Source organism: Fistularia commersonii, chromosome 2 (assembly GCF_037954325.1).
Source record: "Fistularia commersonii isolate RoL2024-O1a breed Wild chromosome 2, RoL_Fcom_v1.0, whole genome shotgun sequence".
Taxonomy (NCBI): Eukaryota; Metazoa; Chordata; class Actinopteri; order Syngnathiformes; family Fistulariidae; genus Fistularia; species Fistularia commersonii.
This window is the reverse complement of record NC_141285.1, coordinates 28,091,863-28,116,124: the sequence shown is the minus strand read 5'-3', so window position 1 is coordinate 28,116,124 and position 24,262 is coordinate 28,091,863. Positions and strand designations below refer to the sequence as shown.

The 24,262-nt window shown below is 59.9% G+C and overlaps 6 protein-coding genes across 13 annotated transcripts; 2 read left to right on the top strand and 4 right to left on the bottom strand.

Moving 5' to 3' along the window:
* Positions 1-638: 638 nt before the first annotated feature.
* Positions 639-8,446, bottom strand: LOC147236946 (tight junction-associated protein 1-like). Of its 5 annotated transcripts, none has more exons than XM_086176387.1 (11): positions 8,391-8,446; positions 7,167-7,213; positions 6,362-6,511; positions 5,371-5,399; positions 5,117-5,278; positions 4,962-5,028; positions 4,310-4,339; positions 3,683-3,790; positions 3,219-3,302; positions 2,390-3,097; positions 639-2,317 (listed from the first exon to the last, which is right to left on the bottom strand). In XM_086176387.1, the coding sequence occupies exons 3-11, from the start codon at positions 6,479-6,481 to the stop codon at positions 1,730-1,732; spliced, it is 1,896 nt and encodes a 631-aa protein (XP_086032513.1). In that variant the 5' UTR covers positions 6,482-6,511; positions 7,167-7,213; positions 8,391-8,446; the 3' UTR covers positions 639-1,729. The 5 variants fall into 5 exon arrangements, with proteins under 5 accessions (XP_086032513.1, XP_086032495.1, XP_086032523.1 ...); XM_086176369.1 differs by having other exon boundaries at positions 8,154-8,443; XM_086176397.1 differs by lacking the exon at positions 4,310-4,339 and having other exon boundaries at positions 8,154-8,443.
* Positions 5,412-6,355, bottom strand: LOC147236947 (uncharacterized; the record flags this gene model as incomplete). The annotated part of the gene is made up of 1 exon (XM_086160457.1): positions 5,412-6,355. A coding segment is annotated over one exon (933 nt), but the record flags the coding sequence as incomplete, so codon positions are not given.
* Positions 8,447-11,333: 2,887 nt separating the features above from the next.
* dlk2 (delta-like 2 homolog (Drosophila)) lies at positions 11,334-13,645 on the top strand. Its single transcript, XM_086163139.1, has 6 exons — positions 11,334-11,483; positions 11,569-11,698; positions 12,426-12,483; positions 12,548-12,678; positions 12,770-12,914; positions 12,982-13,645. The coding sequence occupies exons 1-6, from the start codon at positions 11,334-11,336 to the stop codon at positions 13,643-13,645; spliced, it is 1,278 nt and encodes a 425-aa protein (XP_086019265.1).
* Positions 13,646-13,736: 91 nt separating this feature from the next.
* On the bottom strand, positions 13,737-17,837 carry lrrc73 (leucine rich repeat containing 73). 4 transcript variants are annotated; one of them, XR_015108956.1, is made up of 7 exons: positions 17,144-17,836; positions 16,038-16,320; positions 15,814-15,974; positions 15,603-15,725; positions 15,411-15,511; positions 14,355-15,332; positions 13,737-14,195 (listed from the first exon to the last, which is right to left on the bottom strand). XR_015108956.1 is itself a non-coding variant. In XM_086175964.1 (7 exons), the coding sequence occupies exons 2-7, from the start codon at positions 16,307-16,309 to the stop codon at positions 14,186-14,188; spliced, it is 921 nt and encodes a 306-aa protein (XP_086032090.1). In that variant the 5' UTR covers positions 16,310-16,366; positions 17,144-17,837; the 3' UTR covers positions 13,737-14,185. The 4 variants fall into 4 exon arrangements, 3 of the variants coding, with proteins under 3 accessions (XP_086032090.1, XP_086032082.1, XP_086032098.1); XM_086175964.1 differs by having other exon boundaries at positions 15,079-15,332; positions 16,038-16,366; positions 17,144-17,837; XM_086175956.1 differs by having other exon boundaries at positions 15,079-15,332.
* A 626-nt stretch (positions 17,838-18,463) lies between these two features.
* cst7 (cystatin f) lies at positions 18,464-19,827 on the top strand. The gene is made up of 4 exons (XM_086175944.1): positions 18,464-18,638; positions 18,770-18,948; positions 19,085-19,201; positions 19,477-19,827. Exons 1-4 carry the CDS (start codon positions 18,605-18,607, stop codon positions 19,567-19,569), a joined length of 423 nt encoding a protein of 140 aa, XP_086032070.1. The 5' UTR covers positions 18,464-18,604; the 3' UTR covers positions 19,570-19,827.
* apmap (adipocyte plasma membrane associated protein) lies at positions 19,677-24,116 on the bottom strand. Its single transcript, XM_086175912.1, has 9 exons — positions 23,700-24,116; positions 23,121-23,237; positions 22,919-23,034; positions 22,586-22,678; positions 21,423-21,539; positions 21,049-21,223; positions 20,679-20,813; positions 20,320-20,512; positions 19,677-20,245 (listed from the first exon to the last, which is right to left on the bottom strand). The coding sequence occupies exons 1-9, from the start codon at positions 23,789-23,791 to the stop codon at positions 20,033-20,035; spliced, it is 1,251 nt and encodes a 416-aa protein (XP_086032038.1). The 5' UTR covers positions 23,792-24,116; the 3' UTR covers positions 19,677-20,032.
* Positions 24,117-24,262: the final 146 nt, after the last annotated feature.

The following is a 24,262-nucleotide window of genomic DNA, read 5'->3' as shown; positions in this document are numbered from 1 at the left end:
ACAAGGTTTGACTCATTAAAGATGCACAAAGCCAGATGGAGGGCTATTTATACTGCAGCACACTTCCTGTTCCTGCTGCATCAAATATTTAACACACACTCACACACACACACACACACACACACACACACACACACACACACACACACACACACACACTCACAGGTTATGTAAATCAGTGAGAGACGGAGCGGCCGGACAAGGACGCGTCTAGAATCTGATGAAAATTTAAAGACGCCGTGAAAAAGCTCAACAGAAGAACCAGCAGAAAACAGGGATCAAACTCCACGTCCCGTCGCAGCTCCAGGCACCCGCACTTCCTGTTCCCGCTTGCTGACCTCCGACAGCAGCGGCGCTTGTATTCTGAAAACACCAAGCGCCCGAGTCCGTGCGGCCGCTGACGGCCAGCGTTTCCCATCATGTGCCGAGGCCACCGCAGGGTTCGACGCCCTTCTGAGGTCAAAGCACCTCGCGGCTTTGGAGATGCAAGTTAAGCCCATTAGTAACTGATCAATCCATCTATTGATCGGTTGCCCTGAAGCTGTCGGGTGGATGGATGGATGGATGGATGGATGGATGGATGCATGAACGGATAGATGGATGAATAGATGAGAAATGAGGCCACAGGCAGCAATGTACGGAGGCCGATACAAAACCAATCGGTCATTTATTGATCATCAGTTATCTGATCTCATCTGTTTTTCTGTCAGTCATTTTAAACCACAGAAGCGGCGGGACAACGACCTTGATGCTAAGCTGTCACCTGGCCCGCTAACATGCTAATGGCAGGTTGCTAACCACATGTCTGCCACTGTGAAGACTCTTCGGGGGAAACGGCGCGGGGTGAATTCTGGCGCCGTCCGTTGGTGAACATCGACTGTGAGCGGGTCGTTGCTAGTTTCGAGAAGCGAGCGTCGTTATGTTAGCTGGTTAGCGGTGCTGCTCTGACGGGCGCCGGACGGGCGGCGCCTCGTCACGCTCCAAGGCGACTCTTTAGGGTTGTTTTAGTCAAAGCTAACAGGACGAGGCCGCGGCCGACCATGCTAATCACACGTCTCTTCGGCTAAATTAGTTTGACCTCTTTTATCAGAGGCTCTTCATTAAGGTCCTCGTTCGGGAGTTTATCCTTTTAACTAGCAGTTAACTAGCACTATCTCTGTTGGTTTAGTAGAAAAACAGATGATTAGTGTTCTCTCTTTTCTGATCATCAATAATCAACCAATAAATCAATAAGGGAAGAAACAAATGACTGATGTTACGTTCAAGATGGAAGTCCCACCCCCTGACACACCCACCCAGACAGGAAGTGGAAGGGGGGGGGGGCAAAGGTCAGTCAGGTGAGTGAAGACATCTGACCTTTGACCCTTGACCAGACTCAGTGTGAGGAAGAGGCACTGTGTCCATCCTTTCCAAATTAAAGCTCCTTGTGATAAACAAGGACACACACACACACACACACACACACACACACACACACACACACACACACACACACACACACACACACACACACACACACACACACACACAGTGGGTGGACATTCATGGTTGTTTTGGTCAGAAAATCTATTCATTCTGTCGCCTTTCTAAAAATACTGTTAATTATTGATTACTTTCTTGATTATCAGGGCTTATGGTGTGAGACACACACACACACACACACACATACACACACACACAGAGTATGGCTCTATCCTGGTGGGCGGGGCGTGAGCCCTGAGTGTTGTCCTCAGTCCAGCAGCGTTCCCTGCTCCTGGGCGCGGGTCAGGCTGTCCTTGCGGTGCAGGTGGTGGACGCCCATCCTCTTGGGGCTCCTCTGAGGCCGCAGCGGTGGCACGGCGGCGAGGGCGGGGTCGAAATCCAGGAGGCGTGGCGAGATGACGGGCAGGTCGAGCGGGAGAACGTCCCTCTCCTCCTCCTCGTCCTCGGCGACCTCCTTCCTTCCCGTTCCCACGGTCGCCGCCGGGTCGCCGCCCCCGCCGTCGTCGTCCTCCTCCGGTTTCGCCGGCGGCCGCTCGCCGCCGCGCCTCCTGGCGGGCCGGGCCTCGGTGTCGGTGTCCGTGTCGAAGCTGGAGCCGCGGCTGGGCGTCCAGCTGCGGGCGGACGAGCCCTCCTCGCCGTCGGAGTACGCCGCCCGGTGGTCTGGAGGGGCGGCGCCCGCCCCCTGGCGCTGCAGCTCGCCCACCGTCTGGCTGCCGAAGGAGGTGCGATGGGCCAGCGAGCCGTCGCACGGCGCCATCTTCTCCACAAACATCCGCTGCCAGTTGGCCAGCAGGTCCTCCTCGGAGGAGGCGGAGCTCGCCATCACGCTGGGACCCTGCGGAGCGAACAGGAAGCCACGTCACCGGTCGGTCCGAAACGCATAAACCGGCGTCCCGTCCGGCCTTACCTGCGGCGGGCTGCTGAAGGGGCTGGACTGGCTGGAGAGCGGCTCGCTGGCGGCGTCCTGTTGCGAGGGAGGCGTGCATTGCGAGACGCGGCAGGAGGGGGCGGGGCTCCCCGGCGGCGGGCGCTCGTCGTCGCTCTGCACCAGGCTGAGAGAGATGGCCTGACGCGTGGCGTAGGTGCAGTTGGGCAGCGGGCTGTTCTTGGGGATCTTCACCTTGTCGTCCGACGAGAACTCGATGACCTTGCGTCCGGGGTAGAGCGGGTTGGGCGGCGGCGGCGGCGGGTACGGGTTCAGCTTCTCAAAGGAAGGAGCTCCGCCCGCCTCCTCGCAGGCCGGCGGGACGTCCGAGCTGCTCTGACGGCGGCAGGAGCCGTTGGGTCGAGCCACGTCCGCCGCGCCGCCGTTCTCCCGGGATCGTCCCTCTGCCGCCGCCGCCACAGCCGCCGCCGCCGCCGCCGCCTCGGGACCTGTCATGTCCACGTGCACGAACACATCCTCGGCCACGGGCCGCCCGCAGCTGCTGGACTGGGCCGAGTTGAGCAGCAGCGGCTCGGGTTTCTCCAGGACGCGAGCGATCACCGACGTAGGAACAACGTCCGCCGGCGTCAGGCTCAGCGTGTCTGGGTCCTGGGCGCCGGGGGCGGGGCTTCGCTCCGGAAGGCTGCTCTTCATGTGTTTGTTCAACATGTCCTGAAGCTCCGATGGCAGCTGGGACACACACACACACACACACACTATCAAGAGCAGCAAGCACATCCATGCTGGTACTCCTTCTTTGGGGGGACCTTTTTGATGACAGAATGTTCACACACACACACACGGTACTCACATCAGCAAACTTGTGGTTCCTGAAGTGCGACTTGTTGCACTTGAGCAGCTGGACGGCGAGGTTGCAGTCCTGACGGTAACGTTCCTGACAGAAGGTCAGAGGAAAGACCACACGCTCAGTGAGTGAGATGCACTAGCGGCTAATGCTGCTAAGGTCGTTAATGCTAATGGACTCCTCAAAGAACCAAACTAGGGTCAAACATGGCAGAAGCAATTTCTGTTCCAAAAAGCCCTGGCTTTAGCAAACAGAAGTCATGCTAAGCTAGCATGGCTTCTGGACGAATGGCGGTAGAAGATTCATCATCTCAGAGGGGCTCTGGTTGGGCTCCAGGCTTCCAGCCCTCCGGAGTGGATGAATGCTCTCATCATTCACCCATTCATTCATCACTCCCAGCACGCGTTATGAATGGGTGAATGACAGGCTCCGCCCCCATCACCTCGACCCGCCCCTCTGGTGGGACTCACATTGAGCTCCTCCAGCCGGTCGATGGCGTTCTTGGCGTCCAGAAGTTTGTTGGTGAGCTCCACGATCTCCTGGTCCATGGTCTTCTTGTCGCGCTCAACCTTGCGGAGCTGCATGGAATCACAGCGACCAATCAGAGGCTACTCTGTTGAGATTTACACGTTGACACTGAAAGGTAAGCACCGGCGGCCATATTTGTAGTCTTCTGCGACAACTCTCAATGCCAGTGTACTCTGGCCGCTAACGTCATCGGTAAGCTACAGAAACACCAGGTGCTTCACGGCAGCGGCGGCTGCTAACCGCCGCGTTTAACCTGGAGGGTAGCCTAGCATCGCTAAAACCGTCACGTGACCACATATCGCAGGTGAGCTTTTGTTCCTCAGGCGTACTGGAACCAGGAGACGCCGGCCTCTTCCTCTGAGCTTGGACCGGGGGTCCACGGAGGACCAAGAGTCTGACCGGAGGACATCTTCATCCTCGCTGGCCTGTTTGAGGCCTTGGTTCTACACTCCTAACAGCGGACCAAAGGGGCGGAGCCTAAGATTCCCCGGCGTCATTCATTCAGATACAAGCTGTGGAAATGAGAAGATGGCGGGACGAGGGAGGAAGATGAGAAAATGAAACGCAACTGCATGGACCCAAGTTTGACTGACGGCAGCCTGATGAGGAGGATGAGGATGGAGATGGTGACCACGGTGATGAAGGTGTCAGTCCGTCACAGAGCAGCATGAGAAGAGAGAAGAGATGGAGATTATCGAAAACAGACAGAAAGTCACATCACACCCGCTCAGCTTCCACATTCATCCATCCTTTGACTGGCGAAATGATGACGTCATAAGCGCCCCCCCCAAACCCTCGATCATCCAATCAAGTCTCTTTAGGCGATCAGAAAGTTAGTTAGTTACCGTGGCAACAGCTACAGCCTCCTCAACCTAAAAGCCTGTGTGAGTGGGTTTAACCGTCAGCTTCAGCGCTGACCTTGGCTGGATCGTCCCCGGGAGTGACCTCTGACCTCCTGCACCGTTGCCCCTGGCGACTGTCCTGCTAGCAACTCAATAACGAGTGAGTTTTCGTTCGGCCATCGACCGCGGCTGTCCTGAGCGCCAATTTGGATGAGCCGCCGAAGCACACGGCCCGACGACACACGACCCGGCCGCGGCGGCCGGTCGCAGGTCGCCGCGGTTACAAATCGAAACTCGCACGACGTCCCGTGACTTCCGGGCCGACCGGCCGTCACCCCACGCCGGAGCTCGCTCGGATCGGACGGACGGAGGCGGTTACCAGAGCGTGAAGCTTCTCCTCCAGGTCCTGATTGGCTCTCTGCGACGCCGTGTAGCTGTTCTGGAGTCTGTGGAGACACCAGTCCGTCAGTGGGCGCGTCCCGGAGCGGAGCTGGTGCCACCGGTGGACGCCGGCGCGTCGGCCCGTCTCCTCACCTGCGGAACTTGTCTCTCATCTTGTCCAGGTCGTCCCGGGTCCGGCTGAGCTCCGCCTCCATGTACTGACGGCTGCCGTCAAACTCCGCCTCCATGGCCTCCATCTTGTGGGTGGAGAGGGAGAGGCGACGCCGCAGGTCCTCATTCTGCTGCTGGAGGATCCTGGAGGGGCGGTCAGAGGTCAAAGGTCAGCTGACCAGAAGCGGCACGCATCCATCTGCAAGCCTTTATGGAGCCGCCGTTAAGGGACTGACCTGATCCTGTCCGAGTCAGAGGTCGCCTCCTGGAACACAGAGAGGTCAGAGGTCAGGGGAGCGGTCGGGGGTCTCGGCCGTGGCCCTGAACCCTCCAGATAGAAGCAGCGGCCCGCCTTGCAGCCGCACAGCCAATCAGACCGCTGCGTTTTGACCCGTGGCCGGATCCCTCACCTACCTGATCGCGTGACCGAACGGGCGCGTTACAAACAGGAAGTCTTTGTCTATGTCTGGGAGGTTCTTCACCTCGATTGGCCCTCAACCTGGCGGCCGCAGGCTCCGCCCTCTGTGCGATGTCATGGCGGTGCTGCGGAGGGCCCCGGGGGCGGCCGACGGGTTGCTGCAGCGCCGCCACCCAGTCGTCCCAGCGCCGGCTGCGCTCCCTTTTCGCGGCCGGCGGATACTGCCCGAGGGCGGAGCGCTGCCTGCGGGAGGCGGGGCTTCCCCGCTCCCTGCCCAACAGCGTGAGGCGGGCGGGGCTCAGGACCTGACGGGTGATCTCGTCCAAGAAGCTGGAAAACCGGATCTTCTCTTGCAGCAGCTGCTGAGTCCTGCTCGGGGAGGGGGGGGCCGAGGACCTGCGCGAGCCCGGAGCGCGAGGCCTGTCCGGAGACCGGGGCGGCGTGCGGCCTCGGCCGTCCAGCAGCTCCACCGACTTGGCCTTCCTGATAACGTCATAGGGGGACGCCGGCTGCTTCAGGATGCCTTTCGGGGGCGCGGCGGCGGGGGCGGGGGCGGGGGCTCGGCAGCGTCCTCGCTCCTGCGAGCCGCTCTGTCGGGACCGGTGGAGACCGGGGCGGTGGCGGTCTGCCGGCGTGGTGTGGACACCGACGGGCCGGCGGCTGCTTAGGACAGACGACGGGAGCACAAGCTCCAGGCTGGACAGACTGGACACGTCCACTTCGCTATCCGACGGCGGAGATCGGGAGGCGGGGAAGTCACGATGGCGCCCGGCGTGGAGGAGCTGCAAGGCGGGCGGAGGAGGGTTTACCTGAGTGACATCCAGCTGCGGCGCCGGCGGTGGTGGAGCGGCGGGGAGGCCGTGGCGTGTCTCTCTGTGCTGCGGCGGAGCCTTTCGGTACGGCTTCCTGGCCGGCGCTGCGCTAGTCATCCTGGCCCCTCCTACTTCCTGTTGTCAGTCCTGCCAGGAGAAGACGCGTTAAAGAAGAGATGACGCCAAACACGACCTCCGCGCTGCCTCAACCACCACTGACTGCACGTCCTCGTTGGCAGGATGGTTGGAGAGGATGGTGCAGTGTGTGTGTGTGTGTGTGTGTGTGTGTTTTTGTCCTCAGGCGACACATCGATTGTTGCTCATTTCCAGAACAGGAAGTGCAGCTGCATTGATCTGAACCAGGCTAACGTTAGCATGTCAGATGGTCTGTTCATCCAGACGTTAAACAAATGGTGACCACCAGGGATTCAGCTGTGACATCATCAGTGATGTCACGGAATCAGACAAGCTGAGATGCTTTGACGCGAACCACTTTTTCTGATGTGGAATTGAAAACCTCTAAGTGAAATTAACTAGAGTGTGTGTGTGTCTGTGTGTGTGTGTATTTTTGGTGAGGGTAAGGGGTCACAATAAACACTGAACTCTATCTCCGCTCCATTCACATTTCACACACATCACATGACCTTGTGATTGAGAGGTGTGTGTGTATGTGTGCGCGAGACCAATAATCCACCACAGATCCCACACACACACGTGCCGATGTCATTTGCATCTATGCTTCCTGTTTCACGTCACAGTTCCTGTGTGTGAGCACTGGTGACAACGTCAGCAGAGTGTGTACCTGAAGAGTGAACGGCTCCGGTGATGTCATCCACAGGAGGCCTGGAGCTGAAACACACCGTAGAACACACACACATCACACGGGGACACCCGGGCCGGGCGAGATGGGACCCGGATGTTGATGTCGCCTGCAGACGGCCTTAGACTATTCCAAACACTGCGTGCGCGCTCGCGTGTGAAAGGTAACATATCATCTCTCGTTCATGGTGGAAGATGTGGCCGCATCATCGTCACCTTGAACATTCTCTGACCGCGTGACCTTCGGCCGGCGGACACTTGAAACCCGCCCAGACACCGGAGCGCAGCAGCGCTGACACCGGAGCCGCAAACCCATAAATAATGCAGTCATGGGCGACCGGGCCGGCGGCTAGAGTTACTGACGGCCGGGCTAAAGCTACTTGGAGGATGAAGGTGCACATCAGGAAGGGAGGTCCTCAAGCCCCGCCTCCAGAACCCAAACCCTCATCCTATTGGCCGCTGTGGATGGACGTCAGAGCGGCGGCCAATTGGCGCAGGCTCGACCTTTGACCCGGTTTGCCCTGAGGCGATTAGAGTGGCGCACGTGACGGGGAGCTCGGACCGGGCGCCAAAGTGCCCGGATGAGCGTGACGTCACGCCGATCGATTTCCACCCGATCGGCTGAGCGCGAGGACACTTTGGGGCACTTCAGTCACGTGACATCCGTCGGGGTGATTCCGTGCGTGAATGTGTGTGTTTGTCACACACACGGAATCACCCACGCACGCACACGCACACACACGCACACACACAGCCTATGTGTCAGGTGTGCTGCCGGTGTCCGAACCTCCCGGCCGATCTGGGCCGGGCTCCACGGCTCCGGACCCCCCGGGCCGAGGCGCTCCTCCTCATACCGCCTCAGCCCCCCCCGGAACCGGGCCTCCGCGGCGGCCCGCCTCCCCGTCACAACAAGCGGCGGCGAACTCCCCTCCCCCCGCCGAGCACGGCGCCCCTCGCCCCGCCTCCGTACCTGCCGCCCGGCCGGGGCTCCGGTTCCCTCGGTGCGGCTCGGCCCCGACGGCCGTCGCCGGAGCCCGGGGCGCGGGGGGAAACTTTAGCCGGAGCTCCGGTTCCCTCCTCCGGCAGGGCGGTGAGGAAGAGCGGGGCGGGGGGACGGTTCGGAACGCTGCGGGGCCGGAGCGGGGAGGCGCGGCGGCGGGAGCACGACGTCCCGGCGGAGGGTTCTCGGTGCGCCGGGGAAAATCACCGGGAGAAAGTTGATCCGCCGCTCGGCTCAGCCGTCGCCATCTTCCCCCGCGGGGCACCACGGGTAATCCTCCGGAATCCCGGCCCCGCCCGCGCCCGCGCCCCACCAGAGCGCGCGCGCTCATACGTCTACGTGATGACGCACAACAACGTCATCACGTTGACGGCGGATCGTTGGTTCGATCCGCACTCTCAGCGCGATCGATTCTCTCCGAATCAGATGTGACGTCATCGGCCGATCGAAAACAAACCGGTGCAGACAAATAACGAGGGAAGGAAGAAAATCGATGGAAATCATCAGATCCATCAGTATGATCTGGTTATTGACAGGTGATCACTAATGAATCGATCTAAACCATCCATACAAAGGTTACTTCAAAGACTGTCGACTGCACCCTGGAACACACACACACACACACACACACACACACACACACACACACACACACACACACATATTGACACACACTGGCACGCATTCACACACAGTAAAAGACACTCACACACAGACGGACATATATAGTCACACACACAGTCACACCCAGACACATGCATACTCTTTCTCTCTCTCTCTCTCTCTCTCTCACACACACACACACTCCACACACTTACATACACATACACACACAGTCACACTCTTACATACATACACAGACATTCACACACACATATACATACACACACACTCACACTCTCTCTCTCCCTCTCTCTCTCTCTCTCACACACACACACACACACACACACACACACACACAGGCCTTCCCAGCAGCTGCCGTGTACAGGGATGAGGACAATGTCCAGCTGCTCCAGGACAAAGGTCCAGTTATGGCAGGAATGAGTGGCGGCAGCTGCCGCTGTCCCCCGGCCGTCCGTCATCAATACCCCGATCGATCGGCTCCGTCCTCCGGGCCCCGCCCCCGCCTCCCGGGGAGCGGGCCACCCCGGAGGATCGGGCTCCCGCTGTTTGTCCTGGGAGCCTGGCGGCATCACGTCGGGGTCAAAGGTCACGGATCCCCCTCCTTCGCAGCGAAGAAGAGGAGGAAGAGATCGGGCTGCAGGAGACGAGGAGAGAGGGGGAAAGAGTGGAGCAGAAGGTGGAGGAGAAAGGGAAGCATATGAAGAGGAGGAGGAAGAGAAGGAGCAGAAGGTGGAGGAGGTGGAGGAGGTGGAGGAAGACCAGGCTATTCCAGTTGGGGAGTTGCTTCTCTTATAAGGTTAAATATGGGACGTGTTCATGAGGTCAAAGGGGGGTTAGTGTGTATGTGTGTGTGTGTGTATGTATGTATATGTGTGTGTATGTGTGTGTATGTGTGTGTGTGTGTGTATGTACGGGGGGGTCTCAGCTGCTGTTGTGAGGAACCCCCAGATAAACAGCCATTGTGCTGCCAGGTGTTTGTGTGTGTTTAGAGGACAGGAATCTCCCAGCTGCTCCTGATACATTTCCTTCAGCAGGTTGGACCCTCATCCCACACACACACACACACACACACACACACACACACACACACACACACACACCACGCCCCCACCACACACTCACATTTAGTCTCCAAACAGTGCAGTGTCAGATTCAGTTCCCTCTGAAGAAGCAGAGGAAGGAGAGGGAGGAGAAGAAAGAGGAGGAAGAGGAAGGTGGGAAATGGTCGTCATCTGAAGTCTGAACCCTCAGCTTTCATCTCATGTATGTAGACATTTATAAATTTATTCTGTCTTTCTCACACACACACACACACACACACACACACACACACACAGTACTCATTTATAACCAGTAGTTTATTACCTATTTGTTTCCACATTTTCTACAAATATATCATGCATGTATAAATGAGCATGTGTACTGACACTGGTGTGTGCATATCATATAAACACTGTGAATATACTGTACTCATGTGAATGTATATATATATATATCTGTATATAAACACAGTGTGTAGTTGGTGTGTGAGGAGAACACAGAGAACAGGGTTAGATGGAGGAGGTTGATTTGTTGTGGCCACTCCTGAAGGGAAAAGCCCAAAAAACAAGAAGAAACAGTATATAAATAAACTGTATTGTCTATTGACATTTATAGATATTCATATTTATTGACACTGTAACTGTTACACTGCTCTGACAAAAGAATTTCCCCCAAAGGGGATCAATAAAGTTTATCTTATCTTATATGTGCTGTGTATATACACATGCACGTACACACTCTGGTTGCCACACAGAGTATAACGTGTGTGTCCGTTCAAGCTGGATCCCAGAGGCCTTGACATGGTCCTGGTCCGGACCCGGACTGGGATCAGAGGGGAGCTCACGTGAGGGGACGGGGAGACGGGGACGAGCCCCGGCCCGTCCTGGACCCGCTGATCTTTAACAGGCTCAGACGGCGTCAGGAGATCAGATAGAGCGGGACGGGTTCTCCACCCGCAGGATCTGCCCCGCGCTGCCTGGACCTGGTGTGGTGGAGCAAACATCTGCCCCGGGGCTGGATCTCAGGTGGCCTTGCACGTCCTGACCTCCATCTGACCAGCAGCATCCTGATCCCACACTGCTCCCACTGCTTCTGTCAAGAACATCTGACAAGAGACTAGCTGCTCCTCCAACACCTATGTGTGTGTGTGTGTGTGTGTGTGTGTGTGTGTGTGGCACTGACTAACTGGCCACCTGTCTCCATCCACAGACACACAAGCTTTTCTTTTCTTCTGTAATCAGAGAGAAATCACTCTTTCACACACACACACACACACACACACACATGCCCAGACATGTCAGCTCCTCTCCAGACTTGGATGTCTTCCTCTGGCTGGTGGTTTTTCTCCGTCCGTCAGGCGAGTGGAATGGAAGGTGTCGGGGGGGCGGGGCGACCCGTGGGCCCGTCTCCATGACAACGGGCAGAGCGGGCCAACAGGCCGAGGAGGAGACCTGAAGACGGGTCACGTGACCGGGAAGTCAGCCGATGACACCCCCTGTGGCACACGCCCCCTTGGAGCCCGCCGTCGTCGACCCGCCCCCATCAAACATGGCGGCCGAGGCCCCCCCGCCCACGGCTCCCGGGATGCGTCTCGGTCACCGCAGCGACGTGGCGAGCATAATGAGCCCGCCAAATGTCCGCCATCTTCTTACCCTGTGATGTCATTAGACTGACAAAGACTCTTTGTGGTAACACGGCGCCGTGTTTGGTTCTGTTTAAGGTTCTGGTGCCGCCGGGCTCACAAGCGCGTCCAAACTCCGAGTCCGATCAGGAAGCCATGTTGACCCTGGAAGGCGCCGCCGTCCTGCTGCTGCCGCTGCTTCTGCTGTCGCCGCCGCCATCGTGTTCAGGTGAGATCGGCCGGACCTCGTCACGCCGGCGCGCCTGAAACAAAGCCTGACCTCTGACCCCGGGACGGGAGGCCCCCGGCGGCAGGCGGCCCCGCGGCCCCGAGGCACGCCGGCGCGCTCTGCGCCGACATGTGCTGCGGGATCGAGTTGCGGCGGCGGCCTTGACGCCGGCTCGCGTGTCCGTCTGTAATCACTGAGACAACAATCAGCTTTGTCGGGCCGCATCCCGTTACCTGCCTCTGATTGGACAAGACGGGGGGAACAGGTGCGCCGTCTGAGCCGGCCAATCACAGGTCAGCGGGGTCAGGGAGGGGCGCGACATCAATCACACACTTTATTGTTTTTAAAGCTGCACGAGCTAAAATTAACCACCAAGCATGCACACACACACACACTCACACATTCCTCTGACCACATTCGATCCAACATCTGCTTCACCTGCAATTATCCAGGAGGTCATGGGTCAAAGGTCAGAGGTCACGGCTGTCGGCGCTGCCACATCCAGGCAGGCTTTTATTTTGACAACACAGACGAAAGACGCACAGGAAGTGAAGTCCGGGTGTTTCCGTGACGACGGGGAACACCACGGAGACCGGGTTCATGCGATAGCCTGACCGCAGCTAGCATAGGATTAGATCGGGCGCTGAGGAAGTCGGAACGTTGGGTTTGCTTTCCCCTCCTGTCACATGACCATGTTTTGCTCCGCCCCCCCCCCCCCCCCCCGCAGGAAGCGAGTGCACCTGTAACATCACCAACAGCCGCTGCGATGAGGCCGGCGTCTGCAGGTGAGCCGTCCAATGGTGGCGGGGCGTCCAAGCGCGAGCCCCTCTGACCGCCCCTCCTGTGCAGGTGCGACCCCGGCTGGGAGGGCGAGCGGTGCGAGCGCTGCGTGCCGACGCCCGGCTGCGTCCACGGGACGTGTCAGCAGCCGTGGCAGTGCAGCTGCCGGGACGGCTGGGGGGGGCGCTTCTGCGACAAAGGTGAGCGTCGGCCGGGGGGGCGGGACCCGACGGGGCATCGGCCAATCGCAGGCCGCGGAGGCCGCGGCGCTGACGGCCATGTTTTCCCCAGACCTGCAAGCGTGCGCCCGGACGCGGCCGTGTCGGAACGGCGCCACGTGTGTGACGGCGGAGAGCGGTGACTACGCCTGCCTGTGCGCCGCCGGCTTCCACGGACGCCACTGCCAGCTGAAGGCGGGGCCGTGTCACCAGAGGAGGTCTGACCGCCTGCGTCGCGGCCGGCGAGGTCACGCGGCGGCTGACGTGGCTCCCTGTGGTCCGCAGGTCCCCGTGTAAGAACGGCGGTCTGTGCGAGGACGCCGACGGCTTTGCGGCGGCGCTGACGTGCGCGTGCCTGGCGGGCTTCACCGGGCCGCGCTGCGAGACCGACGTGGACGACTGCGCCATGAGGCCGTGCGCCAACGGCGCCACCTGCCTGGACGGCGTCAACCGCTTCTCCTGCGTCTGCCCGCACGGCTTCTCCGGACGCTTCTGCACCGTCAACCTGGACGACTGCGCCAGCCAGCCCTGTCGCCACGGCGCCCGCTGCCTGGACCGCGCCGGCGGCTTCCGCTGCCTGTGCCGGCCCGGCTTCAGGGGCGCCACCTGCGAGACGCCGCCGAGCGGCGGGGGGGCCGGGGCCGGGCGTCGCCACGACGACAGACAGCTGAAGGTGACCGTCAGCGAGCGCGGCGCCCCGAGCCCGTCCCGCGGACAGCTGCTGATCCTGCTGCCGCTGGGCGGCGCCACGCTGGTTGCCGTGGCGCTGACCGCCGCCCTGGTGCTGCGGGGTCGTTGTGGACACAGAGGCCCCGCCCCCTGCGGGCGGCGGACGCCGTCGCAGTGGCGGGAAGCGAGTCCCAACCCGGTTAACTTCCTGAACAAAGAGAACAAGGTGGATGTGGAAGTGGATGCCTCACAGCCAGACGCCGGTCAGGTGGTCACGTAGGATTCAGGGTCCCGTCCGACCGGAGGGGGCGGGGAGGGGGGTCAAAGGTCACGGGGAGACCACCTGAACAAACAGGCCACGGCAGAGAACATCTCAGGAAAGGCTTTATTAGAATCCGGAGATAGTCTGGGGGGCCGAGGGTCCCCCGAGGTGAACCCCAAGAATCTGCTCGAGGGGAGGAGCTCCGAGAGGCTGCACGGCTCCACCCGGAGCAGATGATTGGCCCTGGGCTCCCAGGAGGACACGCCCACAAAGACCACGTATGGGTGTACATTCAACAGGCGCTGAACAGCGATTGGCCGCCGGGCGAGCGTGTGGGCGGCGACCGGCGGACCAGGCGGGCGGGAAGCGGCTGCGTCACATGTCGGTCTCGGCCAACCAGCTCTCACCTCGGCCTGACGTCAGAAAGACCCTCCGGGGCCGCAGTCTGCAGGTCAGAGGAACACGTGGTCCCCGGACGTCCGCCGCTGCCATGGCAACAGCGGACGACAAGAAGAGGAGGAGGCCTGAAAGTACCAGGAGCCGACGGCAGTGAGAAGGTCAGGTCTCACTGAGGAGGTCAGGGAGGAGACAGACAGGAAGCAGGCGGGTGGAAACAGGAAACGGCGTGTGGTTAGCATTGGGTGATAACTTTATAATGACATGATACATTAAAGATGTGTATTTTCACATGTTCACGGCGGTGCTTCGTTTCTTCTGCCGCTCTCACCGAGCTCAGCTCATCGCCGGGGGCGGAAACATCAGCAGGACCTCTTCTTCAGCTCGGAGGCGAGGACGGACCCTCCCCGGCGAGCCTGCCGCGTCCACGTCCGCGGCGCTTTACTCTGTGTCTGATATGCTAAGCTAAGCTAAGCTAAGAGGATGTGATCCTACCAGAAGAGAGCGAACATCCAAACTTTCAGAAGTTCTTCGGCAGACCACGTTTTGGGTTTTTTTCAACATCCGAAGCCTAGCTGGTGTGCTAATCCGGGGCTCACGAGACATAGCCGTGGTCGCTGAGCTAACCGCTAACGCCAATCCACCAGTGCTTTGGTTTCACTGCGACGTGCTTAGCTCTGGCACATCGGCCGGTGGAATACCGTGTTAGCTTAGCTTAGCTCGAGGGCCGATCGGGCGCCTTCGTGGACGCGATGACGTACGACACGCGCGAGTCTCTTAGCCCCGCCCCCGGGTCGGACACGGCCGCCGCTAAACCATGTGACCGACCTTCTCCGGGGACCGGCCCGCCGACAGAAACCCAGGCGAGCCGGGCGGGAGGAGGTCAAAGTTCACCCCGGCCGTCCGGAAAGGGAAACGGAGATCGGCGTTCCGGGGAACCGGGAGACCCTCGGACGGCGAGCTGGACTCACAAGAACCACAGGAGAAGACGGGGAGGAGGACGGGGGTCTGGAGGGGGCGGGGCCAGGGGAGGGGGCGGGGCCAGGCGCGGTTACCCCTTGCTGCTGTGAGGGACCCAGGCGGGAGGGTGGCACTTGTCTCTGAGAGGCAGGTACTTGTTCCCGATTGGCCGCGGGGTCCCGGCGGAGGCGGGGCCGGGCCGGAGGGGCGGAGCCTCCCTGTCGTCCTCGTCCTCGCCCTCGGAAAGCAGGTCGCCGATCTGCCGCTGCAGCTCCGGACACACGTCGTTCTCGGACAGGACCAGGACCCGCAGGCTGGTGGGGTAGTTCTCCACCATGTCCAGGAAGACCTGCACCGGGAGAACGCGGCCCCTTCAGAACCCGCCCGGAGACGCCCGGCACCACCCGGCCCTCGGAGGTCGGCTCACCTGCGCCGACTGGTTGGTGAGGCCCGTCCCCTCCAGGTCCAGGACCTCCAGGGTTCTGCTGGACGCCACGGCGACCGCCAGCATCCCGGCGACGCAGTCACCTGCGGACACAGGCACGGCCAATCAGCACGCGGCCGAGGGCGGGGGCGCGGACGGAGGCCGAGGAGGCGGGTGCAGGTGTGATGGCGTCACCCAGCGGGTTGTAGTCCAGGTTGAGGACGCGGAGCTGCGAGCTGTGAGCCGCCGCCACCGAGAGGCGGGCCCAGCCCCGGGAGCTGATGGACGGGTTAGCGCTTAGCGTTAGCTCTCTGAGACCTGCGCACACACACACACACACACACACATTAATGGTGAGGCCGCCGCCCCCGCCGCCCGAAAGTGACGCCGCGGTCGCCACGGTCACCTGACTTGGCGCCGTCCGGGGGCAGCAGGCCGCAGACGATGGCGAGCGCCGTGTCGCCGAGGGCGCAGTCGCCCAGGTCCAGGCTCACCAGCGCCGGGTGGGTGGACAGCGCCGCGTTCAGGGTCACCAGGCCGGCGTCCAGCAGGGGGTTGCCATGGAGACTGCGGGGACGCGGCGTTAGCGGGCGGCGGCGCGGGAAGCTGCTGCGTCCGGCGGCTACTCACAAGAGGCTGTGCAGGGAGCGGTTGGCGCCCAGGGCGTCGGCCAGCCGGCGCGTGCGTCCGGCGCCGCGCACCACGCCGAGGCTGAGGTTGAGCTGGGCCAGCGAGCGCGCACCTCCCACGCCCGCGCACACGCGCACAAAGTCGCGGTCGCTCAGCTGGCAGCCGCGCACCGACAGCAGACGCACGCCGTCGCCCTTCAGGCTCTCGCTGATGTCCTGGACCTCGGCGGCGGACAGCTGCTCGCCGCTGATCTGGATGGACGCCGGCAGCATGGCCGCCGCGCCTGCGGGAGGAGCTCGTCAGACGGCGAGCTAACACAACTTCTCTACCTGCCCAGAACCAGAGGAGGTCCTCTGCACATCATTCGATCATCTGAGGAGCATCTGGACATCATCAGAAGATCTACAGACCATCTGAAGATCTGCAGATCACCTGAAGAGCATCTGGAGATCATCAGAAGATCATCAGAAGATCTACAGACCATCTGGAGATCATCAGAAGATCATCAGAAGATCTGGAGACCATCTGAACATCATCAGAAGATCATGAGAAGATCTGCAGATCATCTGAAGAGCATCTGGACATCATCAGAAGATCATCAGAAGATCTACAGACCATCTGGAGATCATCAGAAGGTCATCAGAAGATGTACAGACCATCTGGAGATCATCAGAAGATCATCAGAAGATCTACAGACCATCTGGACATCATCAGAAGATCTGCAGATCATCAGAAGCTCATGAGAAGATCTGCAGATCACCTGAAGATTATCTGGACAACATCAGAAGATCATCAGAAGATCTACAGACCATCTGGAGATCATCAGAAGATCATGAGAAGATCTGCAGATCATCAGAAGCTCATGAGAAGATCTGCAGATGATCTCCAGATCCCCGAGTCCTCCAGAAGCAGGCAGGACTGGGTTTGGTCCAAACACAGATCCATGAAATCATGACTTTTTCTTCCAAATTGAAGCAATCGATCGGAAAGTCGGCCGACAGCTGATCGATAATCTGCTAGCTGATCGATGATCGATCGACAGGAGCAGATCGACCTCACGAGAGAGGCTTCGATCACAATGATCACAACGAATCGGGCGCGTTCACCTGATAAAGGATCGATCCGGTCGCGCGCGTGGGCTCGGAACCCTCACAGGCTGACGTCATCGCCGCAGGACACGCGCCGCCTCGGACCCGCCGCGGCCGCCATGGCAGCCGATCGATCTCGGTATCGATTGATTGATGACGGAGGAGGCGGCGGGCGGGAGTCCGGGAGGGCGTGCGTTCGCCGGTCGGTGTGTCGATAGCTGCTTCTGTGTGTGTGTGTGTGTGTGTGTGTGTGTGTGTGTGTGTCGGTGTACCGGTGTGTGTGTGTGTGTGTCGGTGTACCGGTGTGTGTGTGTGTGTGTGTGTGTGTTTGTGTGTCGGTGCTCCGGTGTGTGTGTCGGTGCTCCAGTGTGTCTGTGTGTGTGTGTGTGTGTGTGTGTGTGTGTGTGTGCGTGTGTGTCGGTGCTCCGGTGTGTTCCTGCAGGTGCCCGTTACTCCGTTACTACGAGACCCGGAGATGCGCAGAGACAGAGGTCTCACTCTGAGCGATTTCCCAGGACCGACCGCGTCCGTGTATCGAATCGTGTTCCGATCGGTATCGATCTTTCGGGTGATCGACCCGAATCCCCTGGGATCGATCACTGTTCGTGTCAGACGTTGCTTTTGCCGGTGACGTCATGGGCTGGTCCTCCGGCTCGCAGCTGGATGACAATCAATAAGGCGTCGATCAATAAGTTTCGCCTCTGAGAAGTCGACTCGATCGATAGTTTTTCGGTGATCGATCCCCGAGCCTGATCACCCCCCCCTCCCGCCCCCCCAGACTCCTCGAGGCTTCGCTGTTGTTTTTTTCCTCGGACGAAGTGGCGCGTCTTCGCGTCGGGTGGAACATCCGTGCCGTGACGTCAGCGCCCCGCTCACGTGGTCCCTAAGCGCGGCTGATCCCGCACATCCGGTATTGATCCGCCGCAGGAAACAGCGCTCGCGCCTTTCAAAAGTACTCGAACATCCGACTTTGAATGGGCGGCCGTGTCTGATCGATATCCGAGGTATCGATCGGTTCGATCCACGGGACGGACGCGAGGATGAGCGCGTGTGATTGTGCCGAGGGCCGCAGGCTCTCTGGCGCCCCCTGCTGGCCGCCGGCGGAACAGCACCGCACATCAGATGCCATTATTTTGGGGCGGGAGGCAGAAAACTGGCCCGCTTAGTTACCGTGGCAACCGTGACGACGCCAGTGTTCATTTTGGGGTAGCTGTCGCTATGGAAACAGACAGTGTCCCCTCAAAGGTACCTCAGATTTTAGGGGGAAGGGTTATAGAGGGGAAGTCCTTCCCTACCTGAACCCCTCCCCACACACACACACACACACACACACACACACACACACACACACACACCCTCTGATCAGCTGGTGGCCATCAAGGCTGTCGGGGCTGCAGTGCATGATGGGTCGTCACAGGAAGTGGAGAGCGGAGGGCGTCTGACCACGGCAGGAAGCAGCAGAGGAGGTTGGAGACGGCGATGCTGCTGCTGCTGCTGCTCTTCCTCGCCTTCGGTAAGACTCGGCAGCGGCAGGAAACAGGAAGTGCTCTGCTTAGCAAATATAACCTTTCTCTCTGTCTTTTGATGAAGAAGCCTTTTTCAGTTCAGTTTTCTCAAATTTCACGCTTCCTGTTTCTTCTCCAGAGGCTCTGGCGGCAGCGGGTAGTCGTCATGGCGCCCACATGCCCGGGGCCCCACGCAACATCAGCCTCGACGACGCCGCCGTCCTGCACGCCGTCCTCGACGCCACCGTCGCCTTCAACAACCAATCAAACGACGCTTTCCTGTTCAAGCCCTCCGCCGTGCGGCGGGCGTGGGCACAGGTACGTCAGGCCGCAGGGGTCAAAGGTCAGCCGCCCTCCAACGGCTCACGCCCTGGTCGGAGTGTTAACGTAGCATCCAGAGCGGCGGCCGGGAACGTGTTAGCATAGCATGGCCGCTGACGTCTCGCTGCCGCAGGTGGTGAAGGGCCTCCTGTACATGGTGGACTTCGACATCTCCAGGACCATCTGCAGGAAACCAGGAAACCACAACCTGAAAGAGTGTGACCTCCAGCCGCCGGGGCCCCTGCAGGAGGTCAGTCTGACCTTTGACCTCGACACCTGCTCCGTCCTCTTCTCACTGGCCTTTATGATGAAAAGGGGGTTCTGAGAAGCTTCCTGTGTGTGCACTGCGAGCTACGCTTGGTGGTAGCATTGATGCTGACTGCCAAGGCTATCAAAATGCTAACGGTGCTAACCAGCACACGGTTCACTTAGTTTAACCGTGACTGATATTGAAGGTGTTGCGTTCCGTCATGGAAGGCTATGCTAGGAGCTAATCACCTTCAACACCTTCCTGCCTGTGTCCAGACGTTCCCGTGTCACGCTGACGTGTGGCTGATTCCGTGGAAACGCCTCAAGACGCTGGACTTCCTCTGCAAACCTGGGGACGCCGACAAGTGACATCTGAGCGGCGCCGCGCCTGAGCCCCCCTCGCCCCCCCGCCCGCCACCAAGCTTCCTGTTTGTTTGTCGGCTGTAGAGGACGGGGTGGAAGAAGAAGCCGACGGCTGGAAAGCAGCGGGTGTTTATTTGGCTTTGCACAACGAGGTCTCCGCCGTCCACCTCCGGCTCAAGAGGGTTAATTGATTTTCTTCTTCGACTGTAAAAGCGATTAGATGTTTTCTCCAGATGTAAATAAAGATCTGGGGTGGAACCTGAAGGTAGCCGTCGCTTCTTCCATTTATCTCCCAGGTTTTTATTCAGGGCCAGGGTTGCCGTACACTTTTATTTTAAAAGTCCCGGTCGCCGCGGAGACAGCCGACGGAGAGGAAAATAAAGCAACGACTCTTCGGGCCTTGCTGTCGGGGGCAGGAAGCTGTGAAATGTAGCGGAACCGTCGAAGGCGGAGCTCCGTCCGCCTCCCCTCACTCAACGTCCTGCAGGTCCAGCTTGGCCACGTAAGGCGAGCGGAAGGAGCCCAGGTACAGGCTGCCGGCGTGCTCGTGGGCCTCGCTGACGTACGCCGCCACGGCGCCGCCGGGGTCGTGGAAGCTGCGCGAGCAGACGCCGCCGTCGTGCAGCTCGGCCACCAGGCTGTAGCGCGGGACGAACTTCATCAGGACGTCCTGGCTGAAGAGCTGGGGGGCGGAGCACACGCGCCGTCAGAACATGCCGCACGTAATGGCGGCCGCCGGCGCCGGGGAAAGCCAACCTTGAAGATGAGCTTCTTCAGCCACGGCCGCTGGGACAGGAAGTCCAGCACCGAGAAGCCGGGGTTGGGACGCACCGCCGCCATGGACACCCAGTAACCCCCCGAGCGGCTGGGGCGCACGTTGTCAGGGAAACCGGGCAGGTTGTCCGCAAACGTGTCCATCCCGCCTTTGTTCAGGCCGGCCACGTGCACCCTGCACACACACACACACACACACACACACACACACACACACACACACAAGGCACAGGGTTTCCATGGGAACAAAGCAAATTTGCATTTTCCATGGCTAGAAGTGGTCTGTTGTCACCATGGCGGTTTCCTCCCGTGTGTGTGTGTGTGTGTGTGTGTGTGTGTACCGGCGGATGCGGGCCATGGTGGTCTCGGCCACCAGCACCGACTCCTCGTCCGGCAGCAGCTGGATGCCGTTGGGGAAGCGGAGGTTCTCCATGACAACGCTCAGCTCTTTGGTCTGGATGTCGAACTCCAGCACCCTGCAGACACACACACACACAAACACACACACACACACACACACACACACACACACACACACAATGCTGACGGAAAGGAGCACATGTTTCCTGAGTGCTGAAGAAGAGGCTTAGGTCAGTCAACCAGGTCCGTTAGGGTTCAGGTCCGGGTCCTTATCTGTTCTAGGTCCACCTGGTTCCAGGTTCTAATGTGATCCGAGTCAGTCCGGGTCCCGGTGTGGTCCTGCTGAAGTACCGTCCGTCCGCGGTGGCCTCCATGATGAGGTTCAGGTAGTCCCTGCGCTGCCAGCGGCTGCTGGAGTCGGTGAAGTAGATCTTCCTGCCGTCCCGGGTCACGGCCAGGTCGTTGATGAAGGACAACTTCCTGCCGCCCACCCGCTGCCCCCCCGCCACCAGACGGGTCCACTCACCTGTAGAGGCACGTCACCATGGCGACAGAAGAATCGTTACCTTCTGAGGTACAGAAGAACAGGAAGAGTTTGTCGTCCACATCGGACACCGAGGAGGCCGGAGCGCGCCGAGGTCCCGCCGTCTGCTTCCTATCTGAGCCCGTGATGTGACTGCAGACCCGACCGTCGAAGGTCAAAGGTCAAAGGGCGCGAGGCTCACCGGTGGCGGGGTCCACCTCAAACAGGCCCAGGTAGGCGTCGGCCACAAACAGGGTCCCGTTGGGTCCGGCCCGGATCCCCAGGGGCCTCCCGCAGGTGGGCTCCTCCTCTCTGGACCCTGCGAGCCCACGGCCAGAGGTCAAAGGTCAGGAGAACTGACGCGTGCCGGCCCTCGCTGCGGCCGCTAACCGAGCTAACAGAAGATAGCACCCGCTAACGCTAAGACGTGGGACGCTGTGATCTGACTTTAAGACTCCAAGAACATTCAGGACATTTCTAGAGACCAACCAGGCCACACTTATAAATAACATTAAGATTATTTATAAAATCATCGGCAGCAGACAGCAGTCCTGAGACTCCTTTTCTGCTGCTTCAAAGCAACATCACAGCCCTCAAGGTCAGGCTTCCTGTTCCTTACACACACACACACACACACACACACACACACACACACACACACACACGCACGCACGCACACGCGCACACAAATGCCCGCACACACACACGCATACGCACACATGCACGCACACACAAACAGCCACACACACACACACACACACAAACACCCGCACACACACACACACACAAACACGCACACACACAAACGCCCACACACACACACACCCGCACGCACACACACACACACACAAACGCCCGCACACACACACACACACAAACGCCCACACACACACAAAAAAAAAACAAAAACGTGTGCACCCGAACAGACACACACACACCCACACAGACAGACACACAAACACACACACACACACACACAGCCCAGTGTGTGGGGAAACAGTGGACTGGCGGTTGACAAAGATGAAGAAACACCAATCAGGTTGAAGGTCAACTTCCTGTCTGCGCAGGAAGTCCTGGATGGAACGCTTCACAAATATGAGAAGTAGAAATACAGCAAATTCTAAGATGTTATTAACCCTCTCAGGCTCAAATTAAGTTGTAGTTGCAGGAAAAATCTGATATTTGGCTGTCGCAAATCTGCAACATCTACCTGGAGAAGGTTAAACCCAAATGACGGCGGCAGCCATCGTGCCGCTGTCGATGCAGCCGGGTCGGAGCGGAGCGCCGCGCCGCGCCGGCTCTGATTGCGGCGGGCGTACGGTCCGGACCCGACCTCGGACCCGACCCCAGACTGGGGCCACTCACCGCAGGGGGGTCTCCCGAGGCGGGTCACGGTGTGGATCCTGCGACGGGTCAGCTTCACCACCCGGCCGTCCGCCGTGCCCGAGAACAGTGTGTCTGGCAGACAGAGAGCAGAGGTTGTGGTTCTGCGGAGGAGCGAGGCCTTCAGCGGGTCCAGGAGCTCGGGGTCGCTCTCCTCCCGCGCCGACGCTCACATTCAACGCTCGGACAAAGGTAGAGACGGACGGTCTGGGAGCTGACGACGGCAACTCACGTCAACGCGTGCAGACTTAACGTCAGAATGAGCGAGGACACGGCGGCGCCTTATGGCGTCCGGGGCTCGGCGCGGGGACTGACCTCCGATGTTGGCCAGCGACTCGGGTCCGAGCAGCTGGTTCTCGAACAGCCTTTGCGCCGCTCGCAGCTTCAGGTTGGGCTCCCAGCAGCCCGTCATGGGGGGGGGCTCCTTCAGGCTGCGGGGGGACGTGGTTTAGATCTTTGGGACGATTCTTTTGGACGACGGGGAACTGGCTCGCCGGAGGCGGCGGCCCACACACACCTGAAGGCCTCCGGCTGGATGGGAGACTCCAGGACGAGCACGATGAGGAGGAGAGGAAGGAGCAGGAAGCCCCCCAAGGAGATCAGCGTCACCTGGAACACCTTGCCGCTGTAGGTCCTGGGACAGGAAGTGACATGGGGGCGGCGCGGGAAAGGGCCGGTCAGATCCTCATCACAAACACACTGAGGGGGGTCAGCAGAGACCTGCAGGCTGGGAGCCGGTCTGGAGACCCGCTCCACCTCCGACCGCACCTACCAGCTCCTCTCCCTCCCCCTTCACCCCCCCCTTCATCCCTCCTCCCCCTCCTCCTCCTGAGGGGCAGCGGCCAGTAAACAGGCTACCGGCTAACGGCTAACAGCTCGGAGCCGCTGCTAGCCGCTAACAGCCGCTACGAACAAGCGAGCAGCTGCTAGCGGCTGGTTCCGGTTCCGAATTCTCTGGGCGGTTGATCCGGTTCCTGCGCTGCCAGCGGGTCGTCTCGACGGCAGAGCTGGAAACGTGAACGCCGTTACGGCGGCGGTCCCGGCTCGGCCCCCCGGTCCGCCGGCCGCAGCGTTCGGTCCCGGCTCGGTTTCTTACCCGGACCCCTTGTGAAGATGCTCCGGCAGCTCGTCGGTGATGACCTGCGCCCGGTGCTGCCGCCGGAAGCGGAGCCCCGCCGCCTCATTCATGCTGAGCTCGGCTCCGGTCGCCTCCGCGCTGCCCGGGCTGGGAGCGGCGGCTCCGGGAGGAGCTGGGGGAGCTCACACACACACACACACACACACACACACACACACACACACACACACTCACACACACTCACACACACACACACACACACAAACACACACACACACACTCACACACGCAGCAGCCTCGGCCTCCGCTCCGGTTCCGGGCACAGCAACAACGAGAGCGCGCACACGCAGCAAATGTGTCTCTCCAACAACAACAACAACAAAGCTGCACTTTGACACTCAGCTGTGTTTGCAGAGTTTGCTGTGTTTGCATATCAGAGACACGGATGTCCTGCAGCCTTTGTATCTGCTGGTGCGGAAGAGGATGTGGCTGTGGCGGGAAACCTTTCAATGTTGAAGCTCAGCAGAAACCTCAGGTTCTACCTGCTCGCAGGAGGGGGGGTTATGGTTATGGTTATAGTT